General features: G+C 66.3%; 1 protein-coding gene across 1 annotated transcript; it reads left to right on the forward strand.

The window, feature by feature from the left end:
- Positions 1–3,417: 3,417 nt before the first annotated feature.
- Positions 3,418–16,961, forward strand: RBBP8NL (RBBP8 N-terminal like). Its single transcript, XM_044262275.1, has 13 exons — positions 3,418–3,502; positions 8,116–8,261; positions 9,146–9,188; positions 9,742–9,837; positions 10,037–10,149; positions 10,625–10,697; positions 11,028–11,394; positions 11,568–11,734; positions 12,150–12,855; positions 13,121–13,253; positions 13,704–13,774; positions 13,871–14,000; positions 15,665–16,961. Exons 2-13 carry the CDS (start codon positions 8,201–8,203, stop codon positions 15,793–15,795), a joined length of 2,091 nt encoding a protein of 696 aa, XP_044118210.1. The 5' UTR covers positions 3,418–3,502; positions 8,116–8,200; the 3' UTR covers positions 15,796–16,961.
- The last annotated feature ends 1,498 nt before the right edge of the window (positions 16,962–18,459 follow it).

Raw genomic sequence — 18,459 nt, forward strand, 5'->3', positions numbered from 1 at the left:
GGGATGAAAGCCTGTGAGAGCCGGCCCTCCCTCGCCCCTGCGCAGGCATTTTGCCTCCAGCCGTCCCAGGAAGCCAGGCTGGGGCCCCTGGGAGTCCTGGTTGGGTGGGGGGGCTGCCTGGCCCAGAGGAGCTCCGGGCTGGGTTCCGGGAGCCACCCCTGACTCCCTGTAGCCCTGGCACGTGCCACTGGGCCTCAGTTTGCAGCTGAAGAACAGGGTCATGGAGCGACCCCACACCATCACCGGCCTGCTGGCTGGTAAGTAGGTCTGTGGCTCGTGTTTGCCGTGAGCCTGGGCCTCTAGGACCTGTTCGCCGCGCACAAAGGGTCGGGGCGCGGGGGGACAGGGTCCCTTCACTGCTGTCAGGTCCAGCTGCTTACCTCCAGAGGCAGACAGGAAGCCGCAGCCCCTCCACAGTGCCAGGACCGCCCCCAGAGCCCAGACGAGGCCCGAAGGAGTCCGGCAGGCAGGGCAAGCAGGGAAGACGAGGCTGGAACCCGGCCTCGTGTCCCGCCCCAAGGCCAGTCCAGGGCTGCGTCCACCCAGCAGCCAGGGAGGGGGGCAGGAGCTGACGCTGCCGGCCAGTCCTGTGGGCAACAGACCATCACACTTCCCGTCCCGTATGTCGCCTCTCCATTCAGTCCCTCAGTCACGTTCCTTGGCATTTACCCAAAGGCGAAGACGACTTCGGTCCACGAAAGACCTGTGCACAGGGGTTCGCAGCAGCTGACTCGTAATCGCCCAACTCAAGAGCCAGCAAGACGCCCTTCATTCAGTGAAGGATACGCACCCAGACCACGCGGCGATTCGCCCGAGTGGGCGGGACGTGAGCCGTGAGACCCGCAGAGACGGGCAGCAGCGTACACGCGCGTCCGTGGCGGTGGAGGCCTGTCCAAGGGGGTCCCCACGTGGCGACGTCAGCTGGGTGGGGGGCTGGACACGACACAGCCATGGAGATGGCTAGGAGAGCCGCGGCTGCCGGCGTCAGGCGGTGGGAGCGGCGACCGCACGGAGCACAGGGGATTTTGGGGGGTGAATGTGCAGCACCAAGGCTGACCCTAAGTGACCTGTGGACTCCGGGGAACGGGGATATACTGGGCAGGTTCGTCGACAGTAAAACTGGCCAGGAGAGTGGCAGGGTGGAGGGTGTGGGGGGATAATGGGGGCGGCTGGGCAGGGGAGGGGGCCTCCAGGCAATCTCCGTGCCTCCCTCTGTTCTGCTGGGAACCTAAGCTACTCAACAAAGTTTATTGATTTAAAACCACAACTTTGTGATTTGCAAACAACAAGCTTATGTTCCTCGCATGTCCGGTGGCTACGTCCGGCAAGCGAGCCCTGCCCCCCAGCAGCTGCCACACTGAAGAGGAAGGTACTGCCCATCCCCCAGAATGTCCCGTCCGACCGCTGGCCCGCGCACCCCTCACCCCGCCCCAGACCAGGGCCTCCCGCTGTGAGAGGCTCCTGTTGGCCAAGCTGTGAGCTGGCGTCGTCCCCCTACCCGGCCCCCTTGGGCTGTCCCCCACGAGATACTTTGACAGCCACCCACACTGCTGGGCATGCCCAAGGTCTGTTCTGACCTCCCAGGAGCACAGCCCCGCGATGCACGGTTGGGGCGAACGAGAATAGAGTAGCAGGAGCTTCCTGGAGCCACCAGGTCGTGGGGCAGCGTGTTCACTTTCCAGAAACTTCCAGCTATTGTTCGATTACTAACATGGTCCAGTCAGCGGACCAGCACGGTGAGCTCCTCCTGGGGCGGACCCTGGCCCTGCCATCAGCATGAGTCCCACTTTGCAGAAGAGACCCTGGCTCAGAGAGGTTGGGCAGCTGCCCCCAGGTGGCTCAGCGCTCAAGCAGCAGAGTCAGGATTCAAACTGGGTGAGGCAGGGGGATGGCGAGCAGGACACAGGCCAACCCTGGCCAGTCTGAGGGTCAGTGTGCTGGGGGAGAGGGTTTGCTCTGCCCCCATCTCTGCCCTCCCCATGGGGCCCCCACCGCAGCACACACAAGCAAAGTCACAACTACGCCTCCCCCCTACCCCCGCGCACGCGGTGCCCCAGCCCCACACGACAAGAACACACCCACATACACGCAGGCAGATGAACGCACACAGTCCACCAAGCTGCGATCCGACACACACCGGCAGGCTCCAAAGGCCGGTGCCCTCCCACACGGGCTCCCCCACGGGCCCCACCCATCGGGCTGCACCCCCACTCCTGCCTCCAGCCCCTCACACATGTCCTCACCTGGCACACCCCACCCCCAAGGGGCTCAGAAGGGAGGTGCCATGGGCAGGCCTTGTGTGGGAAAGATCCTAGAGGCCCCAGGGCCTGGCCAGAGCCCGGGATCACCCCACCTGACCACCACCCCTTTCCGTGATCCCCGGGCCTGGCCGCGCCAGCCAACAGGGGCCTCACCAGGGAGCAGGAAGTGGGCCTCCCGGGACCTCACCAGTTCCACTGGCCCAGAGCCCGGGGCCTCCTCCTCTGAGCCCTGAGCTCTCCCTTGAGTCACTAAGGTGCCCTTGGGGGAGGCTCAGGGCTCCTTGGGGCTGAGGATGTGGGGAAGGGGAGCTCAGGAGACCCTGGCAAGAGAGCTGTGGTGGGGGAGGGAGCAAGGGAACGTGAGAGCGGGGTGTCTGGTGGACGGGGCTCGAGGAGTCATGGGAAGGGGCAGGGGCAGCTTCATGGGGCAGCGGCGGCACTCGGAGGCCAGCTGGTTTCCGCAGAAGTACGGCCACTAGGTCCCAGCGCAGAGAAGAAACGCAGGGAGCCACAGCGCCTGGCTTCTCCCGCAGCTCGAGGCCCTCCCCAGGCCTAGCCCCACCAGGCTCCCCCAGGCTGCCCGGGGACCCAGAGATGCCCCCGACCTGGGCCCTCCCTCCTCTGGGAGGGGTGCAGGACACAGTACCAGGTGGGGGGTTCCCAGACCTGGGGGGACACTTACAACCACAGCTCTGGATTTTTCCTAAGCTCTCATAGGAACACATCTGCACTCATCAGCCCTACTGTACAGACAGGGTAAACTGAGGCCAGAAAAGCCAGCTCGGACTGAGCCAGGCTGGGAGGCAAGAGGGGCCGCTGCAGGCCTCTGGCCTAAGGAGACAAGACCAGCGGGTCTGCTGCCCCACCCGCCCTACCCTCTTACCCCCGCCCCTCCCCAACGGCCTGCATGTCCCAGGCCCCTGGACTAGTTAACTGGCCAGGCTCGGGCCAGAGGCACAGGCCACTTGGTAATTGCGGGGAAACAATCCCAGGTCTGTGTGGATTCAGCCCCGACCTGTTTTGCCACTTTCTGTGCAAAGGCAGAACCCGTGTGGCAGCTTTGGGCTGTCTCTGCCTCCTTTCTGCTCCTGGCAGAGAGAACCAAAAACCCGTCAAGCGGGTTTGGCCAAAATATTGTGTCTTGTTGCCCCTGCAAGTTCACGCACTGCTCACTTCTGTCTCCCTCAGGTGGGGAGCGCTCGGGTCCCGAGGTCGCAGAGGTCGCTGCCGCGGGGGGCCATGTGAGTGAGTACCCAGGGACCCCAAGGTGGGCAGCTCCAACAACCGGGGTAGATGAGGGGGGCGGAGGCGGGTTGGAGGGAAGTGCTGGCTCTGAAGGCGGGAGCCCCAGCCCCTGCAGGCTGAGCAGAAGGCAGGGGTCAGCAAACCAGCCGAAAGGCACAGCCCCCTGCCCCGGGACACCCCTTCTGAGGGGGAAGGAGGCTCACTGAGCTTCCCGGGCAGAGGGTCAGGGTGCAGAGAGGCTTTGCCGGGCCTGACACCGCCACACCAGGAAGTCGTAGTCTGGTGTGGCTCCAGGGGACACCGGGGATGGGCCGGTGGCCAGGCCCTCCATCTGGACCTGCCCTGTGGCCAAGACCCTCACAGGGCAAAGGGGGGCAGCCATGGGGGTGGGGGGTACACGGTGCAGCCGCCTCTGACTCTGTGCTGGGCACCAGGGACCCTCAGCTGCCCCTGGCTCCATGTCCCCTGAAAGATAGTGACGATCGGGGACGTAGGTCCCGCTCAACCTCCCCCGGCCAGGCCTCAGGGTGGGAGCCAGCGAGGATGAGGACGCAGCCACCAAGGGCCAGCCCATCCCCAGGGAGTCGGGTTGCAGGGCCGCTGTTACCCGAGCCACCCAGCAAGCGCACACCTGCCTTTCCCCTCTGTGCATGTGCGCACGTGTACGTGGGATTCACAACCACACGGGCATTTGCGCGTGTGTGCACATGCGTGTGCGCCTGTCCCTGGGCCTGTGCAGGGCTGAGCGTGTGGCAGGGGGAGTGACCAAGGACGGCACACGTGTGCGTGGCATCTGTGTGCTGGGTGCAGGCCCGTGTGCGCTATGACATTGTGAGGACACGATTGCCTCCCTGGATGTGTGGGCGTCACACGTGCGTGCGCGTGTGTCATGGGTCTGTGTCTGGCCGTACTGGAAACCACCCCAGCGGTGACACCTGCCTGCACATGAACTGGCCCGGAGTCGCTAGGGGGCCTAGGCTACAGGTTTCTGCCCTGGCTGTACCCCTAGCAAGCTGGTGGCCACAGAAGCTGATGTCGCTCTGAGCCTCAACTCCCTCATCTGTGAAATGGGGTTGTCATAGTTGCTTCTCGGTGACTGTGAGATCCAGGGAGAGGTCCCATGCCGTGTGCTCTTGGGTGCCCAGCACCCAGGGCTCCCAGGCTGGTCCCTGACCCCCAGCCAGCCCGCCCACGTGCAAGGAGTCCTGACGGCCCCAGGAGGCACAGACACTTGTCCCTCCGGGAGCCCAGGTCAGGATCCATCTCCACTGTCTTTGAGGGACAGGGACACTGAGGCACAGCCAGGCACGTGATTTGGCCAAAGTTGTGGTGGACGTGTGACCCGTCACCACAGAGGCCCCCAAAGAGGGTAGAGGGAGACCCTCGACCGACCCCAACAAGGGGAGCCGGCCGGAGGGTGACGAGCCCTGCTCTCTCGGCCACACACTCGGACTCCAGAAGAGTTGGGGGCTGGGCTGGCCTGGGAGCAGGGCAAGAACCCGCCTCACTATGAGACTGCCACTCAGCCTGATGGTGCCCAGTCCAGCTCCACAGCTGGAGCCTGCACACCCTCTTCTGTGCACAGGGGCTGAAGGGCACGTCCCCTGGACATGGTCACCCAGACTCAGGGGACCCAAAGTGTCCGCACAGCAAGCAGCTGTCCGAAGATGCAAGGGTGTGCCTGTTGGAATCTGAGAGCTCCCCCGTGAACTGGGGGGTGGGGGATCTTGTCCCCTAGCAAAGGCCCTTTGCAGCTAGGGACTCACGCTTGTCCGAGAGAGGAGGCGCTCCCGGAAACAGCACTGCGAGCCACCGGGGGCCGCGCGAGAGGGCGGCGCTCCTGCACGGACCGCAGGCGGTAGACACGGGGGTCTCCAGCTGCACACAGCCGAGCACTCGACCCGCCGGGCTCCTGGCAGAGATGCGCTATCTGGAAATGTGTCACCTGGACACGCATCACCGATGTCAGCTGGGACACCCGCGGCTTCAGCCTTGTGCCCAGTGCAGATGGGCGATGAGCAGGGTCATGGTGTGGCTGAGCCACCCGGCCTTCCTGCCACCCGCACCCTCCAGGGGCTCGGCCCTAGCAGACACCTTCCAGGCTGAGCAACCAGGGCAGGAGAGGTGGGGTCCCCCGGGTCTGTCTGGGGGTCCTGAGGAGCAGAGTTCGGGCCTCTCTCCACATCGGCCCCCTAGCCCCCCAGGCCCAGAGGTAGCAGCCTCGCTCCTGACGCCCGCAGGGGGCTCCCCCAACCCAGCCCCAGTGCAGACCCCGGGCCCGCTGGACCTCGGCTCCCAGAATCCCTAGGGCCCCACAGCAGCTCTCAGCGGGCCCAGCAAACACAGAGCCGCCGGCCGGGAAGACCTGGGCGCAGAGCCCCTGCAGGAGGCATCGGGGCTACCAAGGCCTCCGCTCTTCCCCCAACAGCTCACCCCAGCTTTCTTCCCCAAAGCCCCGAAGGCTGAGGCTGCGGACTTCAACCCCCCTCGGCCTCCCTCCACCTCCTGTCCCTTCCTTGGATCCTCCAAGCCTGGGACAGATGCTGCCCAGGCACTGTCTGCTTTGCCTCGGCCAGTGCGTCTCTGTCACCGGCCCACCGTCACGGCGTCCCCGGGCACTCTCACCTGCGGGTTGCATGGCTCTGGGCCTCCCAGGAGGCGAGGGGGCTTCCCACATGTCTCTCCCCTTCAAGCTCTGCTTCCAGCCACTGGCACATCCTGTGTCCGTGCTGTCCCTGCTGTCCCTCCATTCAGTGTGTCCCTGCCCCAGAGAGTGGAGAGCATCTCCTCCTGTCTTTCCGACACCCGAGAGGAGGAACCGGGGGGGCCAGAGGGAGCTTGGGGTGCAGAAGGAGCCTGGGGATGGGGGACGGAGCCCACCAGCCCGGCCTGCACACCCTAGAGTTGCCACAGGGGATGGAGCCCACCTCCCGCTCCTACTCTGAGCCCACACAGGCCTCTCCCAGTCCTGCGGGCCCCATCGGCTCCCTTGGGCGGCTCCTTTACGGGCTGGGGGAGAGCTGCCTGTCTGGCGGGTTGGGGTGGAATTTCCAGCGGTGTGGCTCAGGCCCTACCCAGCCCTCCTCGCCCCACCTGCCCTGGCCTGAGCCTCCACTCACTGCCTTAGCTCCCGGGGGCCCTGTTGCCCGCGCGGCGGGACACAGGGGGACTCGACCCTGGTCCGCACAAACCCCAGCACGCGTTCAAACCCCGGTTCCCGTGAACACGGCACCACTACCTCCGTGGGCCTCAGTTTCCCCACTGGGAGAGCCGGCTCCCCACTGCCCGGACAGGGTTAGACAGACCGGTCGCACTTGGGAATGGGGCCGGGACTACCATTTATACCCGCTCGAGCACGGGTCCCTCCCAAGCCCTAAAAGGTTGGGTCTGGTCTCCTAACCTGCAGGGACGTCCCCTGTCAGGTGAGCATCTGCTCCGGCAGGACACTCCCAACCCCTCGCCATTCAGCACGCAGCCGCCCAGCAGCCACCCCCAGGCCCCTGGCCATCTCTTGGGAGTGGCCCGGGGCCTGGGCAGGTCCTCAGAACAAGTTCAGAAGCCCCACCTTCCCACCACACCCCAGCCAGCCCTGCTCAGCGGGCTCCCACAGCCCCTGCGGGACATGGGACCTCACTCTGTCCTCCTGCCGATGCTTCCCAGGGCTCTGACGTCTGACCTCAGGTGCACAGAGCCTGCCGAGAGCCAGACTCCACGGTTCGGGCTCCCTTGGGCAGCTCCAGAAGCCCTGCAGGCTCCAGGAGAACACACGGGGGCTGCTCCCCTCAGTCAGGGATGCCCCCCAATTCCCACGCCCAGAGTGGCCCTTGCCCCAGCTCCCGAGACCCAGAGCATCATGACTCTGCCGTGCTTTGCGTGCAGGAGCCTCACATCAGGCCTGCTCCCATGGCTGGGGATCACCACGGGCTGGCCCCTGGGGCGGGGAGCGGTCATTCCGCCCAGCAGAGGCCACTAGCAGAGGCATGTGGGGGCTCCGAGTTCGGGGCTGTTCCTCAGGGGGCTGCTGCGAACCCTCGTGTGCTTGTCTTCAGTGCAAACTGAAATTCAAATGGGGCAGCGTTCCTCTGGGCAGCCGCAGGTGGCTGCGCAAGACCACAGTGACGGGGCCCCAGGCAGGTGTGGGCAGAGGCCCTCAGGGGCCTGAGCCACAGCTGGGCTGAGCGTGTGTTCTCACGAAGCAGGGTGGCTTGGGCCCCGGCGGGCATGGCAGGAGAGAGAAAGAAAAGGTCTGGCTGGACGTAGGAGGCCAGCCAGCAGTCGCTGCTGACCGGTGGGGGTGGGAAGCCAGCAGGCAAGGGGCTGGGAAGGCCAAGAGCTCAGCCAGCCGCCTGTTGGCGGGACCCAGCAGACCCCAGGGCTCCTCGAGTCGAGGACCAAGACAGGCTACTTCCCCTGGCGTGGTAGCGACACCTGGAGAGGGAGACAGTAGGCTCCGGCCCCACGTGGGCCAGGACAAGCCCCACTCCGCTCTCCGAGAGACACAGAGCATGGGACCCTCCCCTGCACAGCACCAGCCCAACGCTGGGGACAGCGGGCTTCAGCTCAGCCCTTCCCAAGCCAGCATGACCTCTCCCCATTTCCTCCTCTCCAGGCTGGGAACAGAGGGGCAGTAGAGGCCCAGAGGTCGTCGCTGTACCCTGAGCACGGAGGGGTCTGGGCCAGAGCCGTGGAGAGCCATGGAGAGCTTCACAGAGTCACTAAACAGGCTGAAAGAGGTCCATGAGAACGAGGTCCGAGGTGAGTATCATGGGGCAGGTGTCCGTGGCCCTCACCTGGTCTGGCCACTCCTACGGGTCAACTCCAATTCTTGCCAGACCTGGGGATCGCGCCTTCCAGGCCCGGACAAGGCGTCCTAACCCAGAGCCCAGAGCTGCCACATAGCAGTTCCCCAGCCTCCGATCAGCCTCCCTGAGTGGCTGTGTGTGGCCCTGGAGTGTCTTCTCCCAAGGGGCCTGCTGACAGCGCAGCAGGAAGAAAAAGCCGCACCCCCAGCGGAGAGCCAGAAGCTTGGCTGAGACGGGGTCCCGCTCAGGACAGGGCAGGGGTGCTCTGCGTCCGGCAGAAGCATGGTCGCCCACCTCTAGGGCTGGGAGTTCATGGCTCTGGAGCCTGTCCAGAATGTCCCAGGGTTTGGAGCTGAAACCCCTCTGCTTCCCTGCAGGACCCCCAAGCCAGCTCTGCCGTAGCCCACACACCGTGCATTCCAGCCCTGACCACAGGGCCGGCTCAAGTCCCACTGCAGCCAGGTGGCAAAGAGGCAACCCCTCGCTGCGGTTTCCCCAAAGAGCCTGCTTTATTTCAGCACTGGCTGTGCCCCCCAAAAAACACTCCTCTGGGACTTGGCCCGGTGGCGGGTCACTCCTAGCCAGCATCAGGGTCCCTCCCAATCTCCAGGCAGACACCAGAGTCAGAGAGCCCTGGGGGTCCCAGGCAGCCGTGAGACTGGGTGGGAGCTGCCAGCCGGCGCGGAGCAGGAACCCCCCGGGGCGGCAGCCTTGGGGCATCAGTGATGGGTCCAGGCAGGCAGCGGAGAGCCCCCCCCGACAGCCAGGGACAGGGGGTACCCCGGGCTCTGCTGCGTGGCCGGGCCTGACCTCCCACTCCTTTCCTTGCTCCTCCAGGCCTGCAGAATAAGCTTCTGGAGCTGGACTCGGAGAGATGCCGGTGAGTCCAGACAGACCCTGGCCCGGCGGGAAGCCGATGAGAAAGACAGTGGCCACGGCCCAGGGCGCTAACCCTGCCCTCAGCCAGTGATGCAGAAGGGGAAACTGAGGCTCAGCGTGGCGGGTGGGGGCGGGTCTCTGGCCCGAGACCAAGCCTCCAAGAGCAGGTGGACCCAGGCCCGGAATCTCTAAGCCCCCCTGAGTGAATGGGGACCCTCCGGTGGGTGGGCAAGCCGCGTCCACTCGGGCACCTGCGCTACCAACAGTAACCAGTAGGAACGCTGCTTGGGGGACCTCAAGGCCTGTGGGTCCCCCTCCATCCCCATTTCACATACGGGCTGCCGTCTCCTAGCGGTGCGAATGGCGCGTGGACCCGGCCTGGTAAACGCTCATGTCTGGGCTGCTGGGTTCCGCACGGTGCTTGCGGGGAAGCACCCGTGGAGGGCGCAGCCAGCAGGGCCTGGGCCGGGACCTCCCCCGGCGGGCGAGGCCGGCCTGGACGCAGCGCGGGGCTCCAGAGCAGAGCAGAAGACCAGCTGGGCTCGCCCCCACAGGGACGCGCAGCGGGTGGAGGAGCTCTGCACCAAGAACCACCAGCTCCGGGAGCAGCAGAAGGCGCTGAAGGAGAACGTGCGAGTGCTGGAGAACAGGTGAGCCCTGGGCACGGCTGGGGCCGCGGGGGAAGGCGGAGCTCGGGAAGCTCGGGGCAAAGTCAACCCGGCAGGGGTCTCCCTGTGCGACCTCAAGCCCAGCTCTGCCATTTGGGAACGGCAGGGGCACCTCCCGGGAGTGCCCCCTCCGTGGGCCTCCGTCTCCCTTCTCAGAGCGGCCTCTTCCGCACCCCCGCAGGCTGCGGGCTGGCCTGTGTGACCGCTGCATGGTCACCCAGGAGCTGGCCAGGAAAAAGCAGCAGGAGTTCGAGAACTCCCTCCTCCAGAGCCTGCAGCACGTCTTCATCCTCAGTGAGCCCCACCCCCTGTCACCCTGCTCCACCGTGTCCCCCGTGGGGGTCCAGTGACCCCCAGGACCTGCTCAGCCTGACCTGGGGTCTAGGGAAACACACAATGGTACAAAGCCCCAGCGGGCCCCAGCATGTCCCTCACCGGCCAGTCACCCAGGCTGGGGGTCCCCCTGCCCCCAGGACGTCAGCCCATCTTCCCTATAACGACAGTGCCCCATAGAGCCCAAGGTCCCACCTGCTGACGAGGAGCACAGCCCTCTTGCCCTTGGGGGACACCCCAGAGACAAGCTCGGTGCCGCGGGGGGATGGGGTGGGAGGGGCTCCAGGCCGCCGGCTCAGTAGCCTCACCCGTCCACTCGTGCAAGCCCCGGGCCAAGGGCTGGCGGCACAGTGGGGCACAGGTCATGGAGGGGGACCTCCCTGCCCCTGCCCGGCCTCCCCTCCCCTCGTCCTTCACTAATCAGTGCCTTTTGCAGCCAACGAGTTGAATCGGCTGCAGGGGGAGAACGAGAAGTTGAAGGAGGAGGTGAAGCGGCTTCAAGGCCCACGGTGAGCGGGAGGGAGGCACCCTGCGGCCCCAAGGCCCTCCCCAAGGCAGGCCCCCGGCGCAGGGTGCAGAGAGGAGGGCGCAGAACAGTGGGGGTGGGGGTCCCCCCCAGGACTGCGCTGAGGACACTGGTATTTGAGAGAAGCTGGCCCGGCGGCACCAGCCACCGAGAGTGGAGCCCCCGGCAGTGTCCAGAGAGGGCTCTTTCCCGGTCCCCTGAGTGTCCCCGCAGGGGTGGCCTGGCCCCCAGGAGGGTACCCTGGTCTTTCTGATCGCCTCTGGGGCGCTGCTCTCGCTCACCCTCCCTGTCTTTGCCTCCCCTCTGGAGTCAGGCTCAAGCCCCAATGTAGGGAGGGTGCCTCAGACCCCCCCTCACCCCTGCTACTCCCCTCCCCGGGCGCTCGGAAGGCCATCAAGGAAAAGACGCTGGAAGGCCAGGAGGAGGCCCAGGATGACCATCCAGGTGCGAGTCCCCAGAGACAAGGTGCTCGGAGGGACAAGAGACCAGAAAGCTGGACCCTGCAAGATCGCGGAGCCCTGGGGGTTGGGGGGGCTGCGCCGCCCACCCGTCGGAGGGCCTCCCAATCTGGCCTGCCTACCACCTCTCCTCCCACAGAAAAGTCTACAGGGCACAGGACATCTCCAGTAGCCAAAATCTCCCCGAGTGCCAACCTGCCTGAGACTCGGGCCCCGGACGTGGTGAGGACTCCTTTCTGCCGGGCGGCCCCCGTCTGTGCCGGTCCAGCTGTCTGTCCTGGGTGCCACGCAGGGACCCCTGGGTGGAGGCGAGGCTCAGAGTGGGTGGGTGACCTGCCCAAAGTCACACAGAAAACAAGGGCAGAGGGTGGTGCTGACCCGTCTACCCCGTGCAGAGCCCCCAGCGAATCTCCAACCAGCTTCACGGGACCATCGCTGTGGTGCGGCCCGGCTCCCAGGCCTGCTCCACCGACCAGGGCCCCACCAACGGGACCCCCCCGCTGCCACTGACCAGGAGCAGCCCGCCCAGCCCGCCCTATGAGCATAGCCTCCCTCTGGACAGGTGAGGCCCTGCCCACCCCCCACCAGGAGCAGCCCCAGCTGAGCACGCGTCCAGGAATCTGGTCCCACCTTTCCAGAGGTGGTGGGACAGGGCTGGGGGACGGGGCATGGGAGCAGCCGCGGGGGACGGAGGCCTGGGAACCCCTCTCAGACGTGAGGTCAGACCATCCTTCCTGTCCGAGAACATCGTCCACAGGTGGGCCGGGGACAGCCTAAGCCCAGGTCCCGAAGAGAGAAAGATCTTCATGGGCGGGTCCCTGCTCAGACCCCAGGCCCCAGGTCGCCTCTGGCCCCTCCACCACCGTCTACGTGGGCCCGCCCCCCTCCGCGACCCACCTTGTAACCTGGGACAGCTCGCCTGGGACATGGAGGCTAACCCCGGGGCCACGGTGACGGGGCTTCTCCTCCCCCCGCAGCTTTCTGCCGGCCTCCCGGGCCCCCCGTGAGTCCCTGAAGCGCTCCCTCCAGGCTGACCACCTCTTCCTCCTGAACCACCACCTGTCTCTGCACCTTCAGAGCCCGCCCTGCAGCCCCCAGGCACCCCCCACCATCCCCCGTGGCCCCCGCCCCCAGGGCCTGAAGGCTGGGGAGGCAGAGGCCTGGGAGGAGTCGGCCGGCCTGCTGGGGCTGCCCAGGGCCCTGGTGGATGTGCGGGACCCTCGGCTGGAAGGGGCGCTGCACCTGCTCCTCTCTCAGCAGCTGCGGGCCCAGGGGCGGAGGGTCAGCGCCCGGCGGAGGGGCCCACCCACGCCAGGGGGGACCCCACCCTCCCCACCAGTCAGCTCTGACTCGGAAGGTCCCCAGGGAGAGGCAGCTGAGGCAGCCCCGTCTGGAGGGGGACACACACAGCCCACAGGCCCAGGCAGCCCCAGGGGACAGGAAGCCACAGCCACAAGAGACCACGTCCCAGACAAGCCCCTGGACCTTTCAGAGCGGGGCCGGGGCCGGGATGCCCCAAAGCCTCCCGACCGGCAGGGCTCCCGCAGCCCTCCAAGTGCCCACACTCCCAGCCCGGAACCATCCCGAGGAGCGGAGCCCCCTGCCCAGTCTGGACCCTGGGAACTCAGCAACGGCACAAAGGGAGCCAGAGCTCCAGAGTCACAAGAGCCCCCCACCCCTGCGGTAAGGGCCTGCCCCCGCTCTTGGCCTCCACAGACCCCCTGTCCAGGCCAGCACCCGCCAGGGCCCAGGCTGTGCCCTTCCCTCGGCACTGCCATGCCGGTCCCCGGGGGGAAAGCCTGACTGCCTGATTCACGCTAGAGGGGAGATGGCTAACCCTCCAGCAGCAGCCCCGGGCACAGCCCGTCTCACAGGCCTTCCCAACACTGGACTGGGGGCAGGGCGGCTGCCACAGATGAATTCAAGCCGCTTACTTGTTTCCCCCCAGGGTCCCTCCCCACCTCTAACAGGGCACCAGCGAAACACGCCCTCTCCAAGCGGGACAGGAGTGGAGCTGAAAAGGAGGCCAAAACCTCCTCCCCACCCACACGGGCCTGATGCTGATGGTCCCCCTGGCAAGGGTGAGTCCCCAGAGTCCTGAGACCCCAGGAAATGGTGCCATAGTCGGAAGCGAGGGGGGTGGTCAGCTTCAGCTGGGTAGGACCTGTCCTGGGCCCAGCTCAGTCCCCTGGGCTGCCTGGCCAAACCCTGGGTCTAGGTCGTGGCACCCCAGCTGCGGACCCAGCGAAGAAGCAGGGGCCCAGGGCAGGCACATCTCTGACCACGGACAGGGAAGCGAAGAGCAATTCGGGCTTTAGACAGGGACTGAGCCTCTGTCACAGAGAGAGTCTAGGGACAGCTCAGATGAGGGGCCACTGCGGAGGGTGCAGGAGAAGCTGGCCGGTCCCGCAGTCCCTCTGGGCTGCGGTTTCCTTCAGTGTCACTCTTAGTCTGGCCTGCCAGGAAGGTCTCTGCTTCTGCCCGGCTCCAGGGCCCCCAGCCTGGCCTGACCCACACCCTGTGTCCCGCAGAGCTCAGCAAGGCCGGCGAGCGGGCGCTGGAGGCAGACGACCTGGACGCGTCGGAGCCCTCGGACAATGAGGTGAGCTCCCGCCACACATCCGGTGGGGCCACTGAGCCAGGGCTGTCCCAGGCTTGGGGGAAGGTCCTCTCCTGACCACACCGCCACACCCCTCAGGTGGGCCTGAGCTCCGAGGTGGGGGCCGAGCCGAGCACGCCAGGGGAGGGGCCCAGGTGCTCCTACCCCAAGGAGCGCGGGCAAGGCCTGCCGCAGAAGAGGAAACGGGCCTCGGGCCCATGGTGCAAAGGTATGGTGGCCGGGGCCGTGGGGGCGGGGGGTAGCCATAGCATCTTGCCCGCACCCCACCTTTCTGGCTGCTAGGAACCAGAAACCTGTCCTTGAACCTCTCCTAGCGCAGGCCCCTTGGGAGAGGGGACCGAGTTTAGGACAGCACAAATCCGGGCTCTCTTCAGGTCACTGTGCAGCCCGAGCCAGTTCCGTCAACCTGAGCCTCAGTTTCCCCCCCAGAAAGGGGGAGGGCCAATGCCAGAGCTAGTGTGAGATTTCAGCAAGATAAGGCTGAGGACTGTGGTTCTCACCATCTTTGTTATCAGGGTGGAGGAGGTCTCCTGGGCCACAAGCAGCCCCCAGGCCTGGGGTCCTAAAGCCCTCTGGTCTCCCTGTCCCTCGCTAGAGGGGAGACTCCCGGGCCCTCCTGCCCACCTTCGAAGAGGAGCAGCACAGAGGCTGCAGCCCTCTGGGTGCAGAGGTGTTTGCCCAGGCTGAGGCCCTGGGGGCCCTCGAATGTTTGCCAAGGCTGGTGCCTGGGGGCTCCTCCCCGGAGGGCAGCGGGAGCAGCGGGCCTGAGGGCATCAGCACGACCCTCCCCTTCCTGCTCTGGCCGCAGAGGCAGCTCGGCGGGGCCGCCGGGCGCCCACAAATGCCTGAGCTCATGACGGATGCCGCCCCGCCGTTTCTGCAAGCTGCCCGCGATAGGCAGGCTGGGCTGTGGCCGCCACAGCCGGGAAAAGGGACAGTAGCCTGCGTTTGCTGGCGCACACGTGGGGGAGGCCAGCACACCTGCCCGATTTCAAGCCACTTCCTGCTGGGCATGTTGGGGCGCCAGAGTCCACGGGGTGTTGAGGTATCGACCTCACCCTCCACTCGGGGCCAAGCCTTCTCTGTTCCTAGTCCTCCCCGCTGGGCCAAGATGGGGCCGCCAAGCAGGAACCCGAACTCTGCCACACACATGCTGCTGGTCAGTGAGAGCAGGGCCCCGACCCGCCCGGGCTGGCACTGCTCAGCGCCAAGGCAGCATCCGTGCCGGGGTTCAAGGTGGCAAACGTAACCACTGTCTTTGGAGCTCACCGCCTGCCCAGGGATGTCATCGCTATTTCACAGATGGGAAAACTAGCCCTCAGAGAAGTGAGATGGCCTGCCCAAGGTCACAGAGCTGGCACGTGAGGTCAGGATTCCAACTGGACTCATCCGACCCAGAACTTGAGCTCGTTCTGCATCAGAGATGAGCCTAGGGCCCAGCATCTCTGCAGGACCTGGCAGTAAGGTCCCAAGGACAGACAGCCCTCTCCTGTACCCCATGTCCATGGAGGCACCCACCAATGCCATGGGCACCCTAAGAGCATTTCCCTAGAAGCTCGATTTATCCAGAAGGTCCCAGACCTTCAGCAAGGCATCCAGGCACTGAGGCCCGATGGGCTTCAGGGTCACACACCTGCAGAGAGCAACCCCCCACACAAGTTGCCCACGCTCACCCTCCAATCCAACCAGTTCTGCCCCGGTGTCTGTTGCTTCCAGGAACAGGTCAGCCCCAGCAGGGTGGGCTCCCACGTGCTCAGCTCCCCTCGCCCCCATCCCATCCACGGGGCCCTGGGCAAGAACCCAGTGGCGCCGTGAGCGAGAACTGACAGCCCACTGCTCTGCTCCCGCCTAACCTTGGTCCACTCTCCACAGCCTCCAAGAAGCCGTCACCGGGGAGAAGGAACCCAGGGGAGCCCCTGGCAGCTCATGAGGGGTCCGGGAGCCCAAGGCACCCTGAGGACAGCAGCCCCTCACCCAGCCTCAGCAGCTGGGAGGAGACTTAGCGGGCTGCTCCCAGGGGCACCAGAGCCTGCCCAGACGCGGCTCCCCACCTGACATCCAGCCCAGCAGACGGCCCAGCACAGGGCAGGAGGGGACTGGGTCCTGGCCCGTGGCCACAGGGGCTGGGAAGGCCAAGAAGGGGTCTTTGGCTGGTTTTTTGGACCCCTCCATCTCTACCCTTCTCAGAAATGACCAGCTGGTCCTGCTGCTCCCCCCACACCCTAGGAAGTAGGGTTCAGGGAGGCAGGGGTCACTCAGGCTCCAGCCCAGCCCAGCCCCCACCCCGGCTACTCATAGGCCACCCTTCCTGGGCAGTGCCCCCACCTCTCACCATCCCAGACTCCACTGGCATCCCTGACTCCCAGGGCCCTGCTGCCCAGTCACCCTTCCCTGACCAGCATGGAGCTTGAACGGTGGTCTCAGGCGCCCCCTTGTGGAGCCCCACAAAACGCTGGCTGGGAGGGCGTGGGCACCCGGGATCACAGGTGTCGAAGACGGCATGTTCCACAGGGCTGAGCTGGGTCTCCACCTGCCTTTGCAGGGGATTTGCGAGGCTCTGGAACGCATCCAGGCCTGGGGAACAAAACCAGCCCCATCTGCAGAGGGGTACCACTGGGGAGGGCTGCGGGGAACAGAACAGAAAATGCACACCAGCCTGCAAAGAGTCCCCTCCTCACTGGCTGTTCCAGAAGCCCTGGTCCCACACCTGCCGTTGCAGGCCCTAGGGCGCCCAGCCAGGACTGCCCGGCAAGCACTCCGGGATCTCCTGCTCCCTGCACCGGTCTCCCTTCAGGACGGTGTGTCTCAGAGCACCCTCTGCCAGAGGTTAAGCAGGTTCCCAGACCCACCGAATCCAGGTCTTGGGGGCAAGCCAGCACATGAAGTTTGAGAAATTTGAGAACTGCCCGTTGCAAGGCAAAAGCAGGAGACCCGTCGCTGATTGGGCTGGGTGAGGCCTGGGGCAAACTGGGAGCACAGGCCGGACCTCTGGAGCACAGCTCTGCCCTGCTCATTGTGGCCTGCCGGCCGGCCCAAAAACCACAGGGGCTGAGTTTCCAAGAGGGAGGTGTAGAGGTGTGGATGTGCACATTTGTGTGTGTGTGCGAAACCGCCTGTTGTTCAAAGTGGCTTTGATTTTCCCGAAATCAAATAAAAGCTGTGTGCTCCATTCACATCTCACTTGTAGGCCAGGGCTGGCCCGGGGTACCCTGGGCGGAGTTGAGAGGCTACATGGCGTGGGAGCCCAGGGAGAGAGCACAACAGACCGTGCGAGAAGACCCCATTCCTGCCCGTGTTCCCCCTACACCCTCCAAACGCCACTCAGTGCCTGCTGACAGAGGAGAAGCACCCCAGGGTCCAGCTCTGCCCCCACGCTGCAGACAAGCAGGGGTGTGGAGCTGAGAAGCAGGGAGCAGGTAAGACCCCTCCCTCCCTCTGTCCCTCCACGATCCCCTGAGCACAGCGCCTCACAGTCCTGGCTTCACTCCCCCTTACCGGGGCCCCACGAGACACACCCGGTAGCACCCCCAGTTTACAGACAGAGCACTGAAGCTCAGGGAGGGCGAGAAACTCACCCGATGTCACCCCGCAGGCAGGCAGCCGCAGACGCTGAAGCTGGGGCAGAGGCTCCCCCGCTCCCCAGGCAGCAGGCATCAGGGGCAGGGGCGCCACCCCAGGCAGGGGCACCACCTCCGGCACGGGGACTCCCCCCGGAGGGGCCTTCAGAGCACAGTCTTCCTGCCCATGAGCCCTTGGAGGCGCCTGATCAAGCCCCACTTTCTACCTGATGGAAAACCGTCCACGCTCGTAGGCGCGGGAGAGGCTTTGAAGAGCGATGGGAGAGGGCAGAGGGCAGAGGGCAGAGGGCAGAGGGCAGGCTGGACACGGGGTGGCGAGTGAAGATGAGGAGGAGGGGCCGCGGCCACTGCGAGAGGGGTATGGGGTCCGAGAGGGCAGCGGCCATGCAGTGGCCTCCCCTGGGACAGGAAGTGCTGTCTCATGGCGCTGGCCCTGCCGGCCCCACGCCCTCTGCAGGGCACAGAACCCGCGCGGGGCGAGGGCGTGTGCCGAGGGCGGCGCCCCGAAGCCTCCTCCCGGCGGCGGGGGCGAACCCGCCGGCAAGTGCCCAGATCCGCGGCCTGCGGGTGCCCCTCGCGCAGCCAGGAGCCGCGGACCCGGGCAGACGGCCGGACGGGGCGCAGGAGTGGCCTGGAGGCGGCGGCAGGACCCGTCCCGCGAAGACGCCGGCGGCTCTGGGCGCGCAGAGCTCGCAGCCCAGCCGGAGCCGGAGCCGGCGGCTCTGAAGTCGGGGCACCGGGCACCGCGACGCCCGCGAGGCGGAGGCTCGCCCCGCCGAGGCCAGTGCGCTCCCTGCCCGCGCTGAGGGCCCCGCACGGCCCCGCACGCCTGCGAGTCCCGAGGCCCGCAGGCGCCTTCTCCCGGCAGACCCTCGGGGTCTCCGGTCCCTGAGGGAAGCGCCGGCCCCGCCCGCCTTCCCAGGGAGCCTTAGGGGCTCCCCGAACGCCGCCGCCCCCGGCAGGCTTCAGCCCCGCGCACCCCGGCCGCCAGCACCGACCCGCACCCCACAGGAGACGTGCCCGGAGCCCAAAGACTCGGGCTCCACGGAGGCCGGCCATGAACGCCACAGCCCCGCAAGGACAGCGGGG

This window comes from Neovison vison, chromosome 8 (genome assembly GCF_020171115.1).
Source record: "Neovison vison isolate M4711 chromosome 8, ASM_NN_V1, whole genome shotgun sequence".
Lineage (NCBI taxonomy): Eukaryota > Metazoa > Chordata > Mammalia > Carnivora > Mustelidae > Neogale > Neogale vison.

Excerpts from the sequence above, each read along its gene's own strand:
- RBBP8NL (XM_044262275.1), top strand. The coding sequence starts at position 8,201 with ATGGAGAGCTTCACAGAGTCACTAAACAGGCTGAAAGAGGTCCATGAG. Across the intron at positions 8,262-9,145 it reads CCATGAGAACGAGGTCCGAG|GCCTGCAGAATAAGCTTCTG; the intron begins GTGAGTATCATG and ends TTGCTCCTCCAG. Across the intron at positions 10,698-11,027 it reads AAGCGGCTTCAAGGCCCACG|GCTCAAGCCCCAATGTAGGG; the intron begins GTGAGCGGGAGG and ends CTCTGGAGTCAG.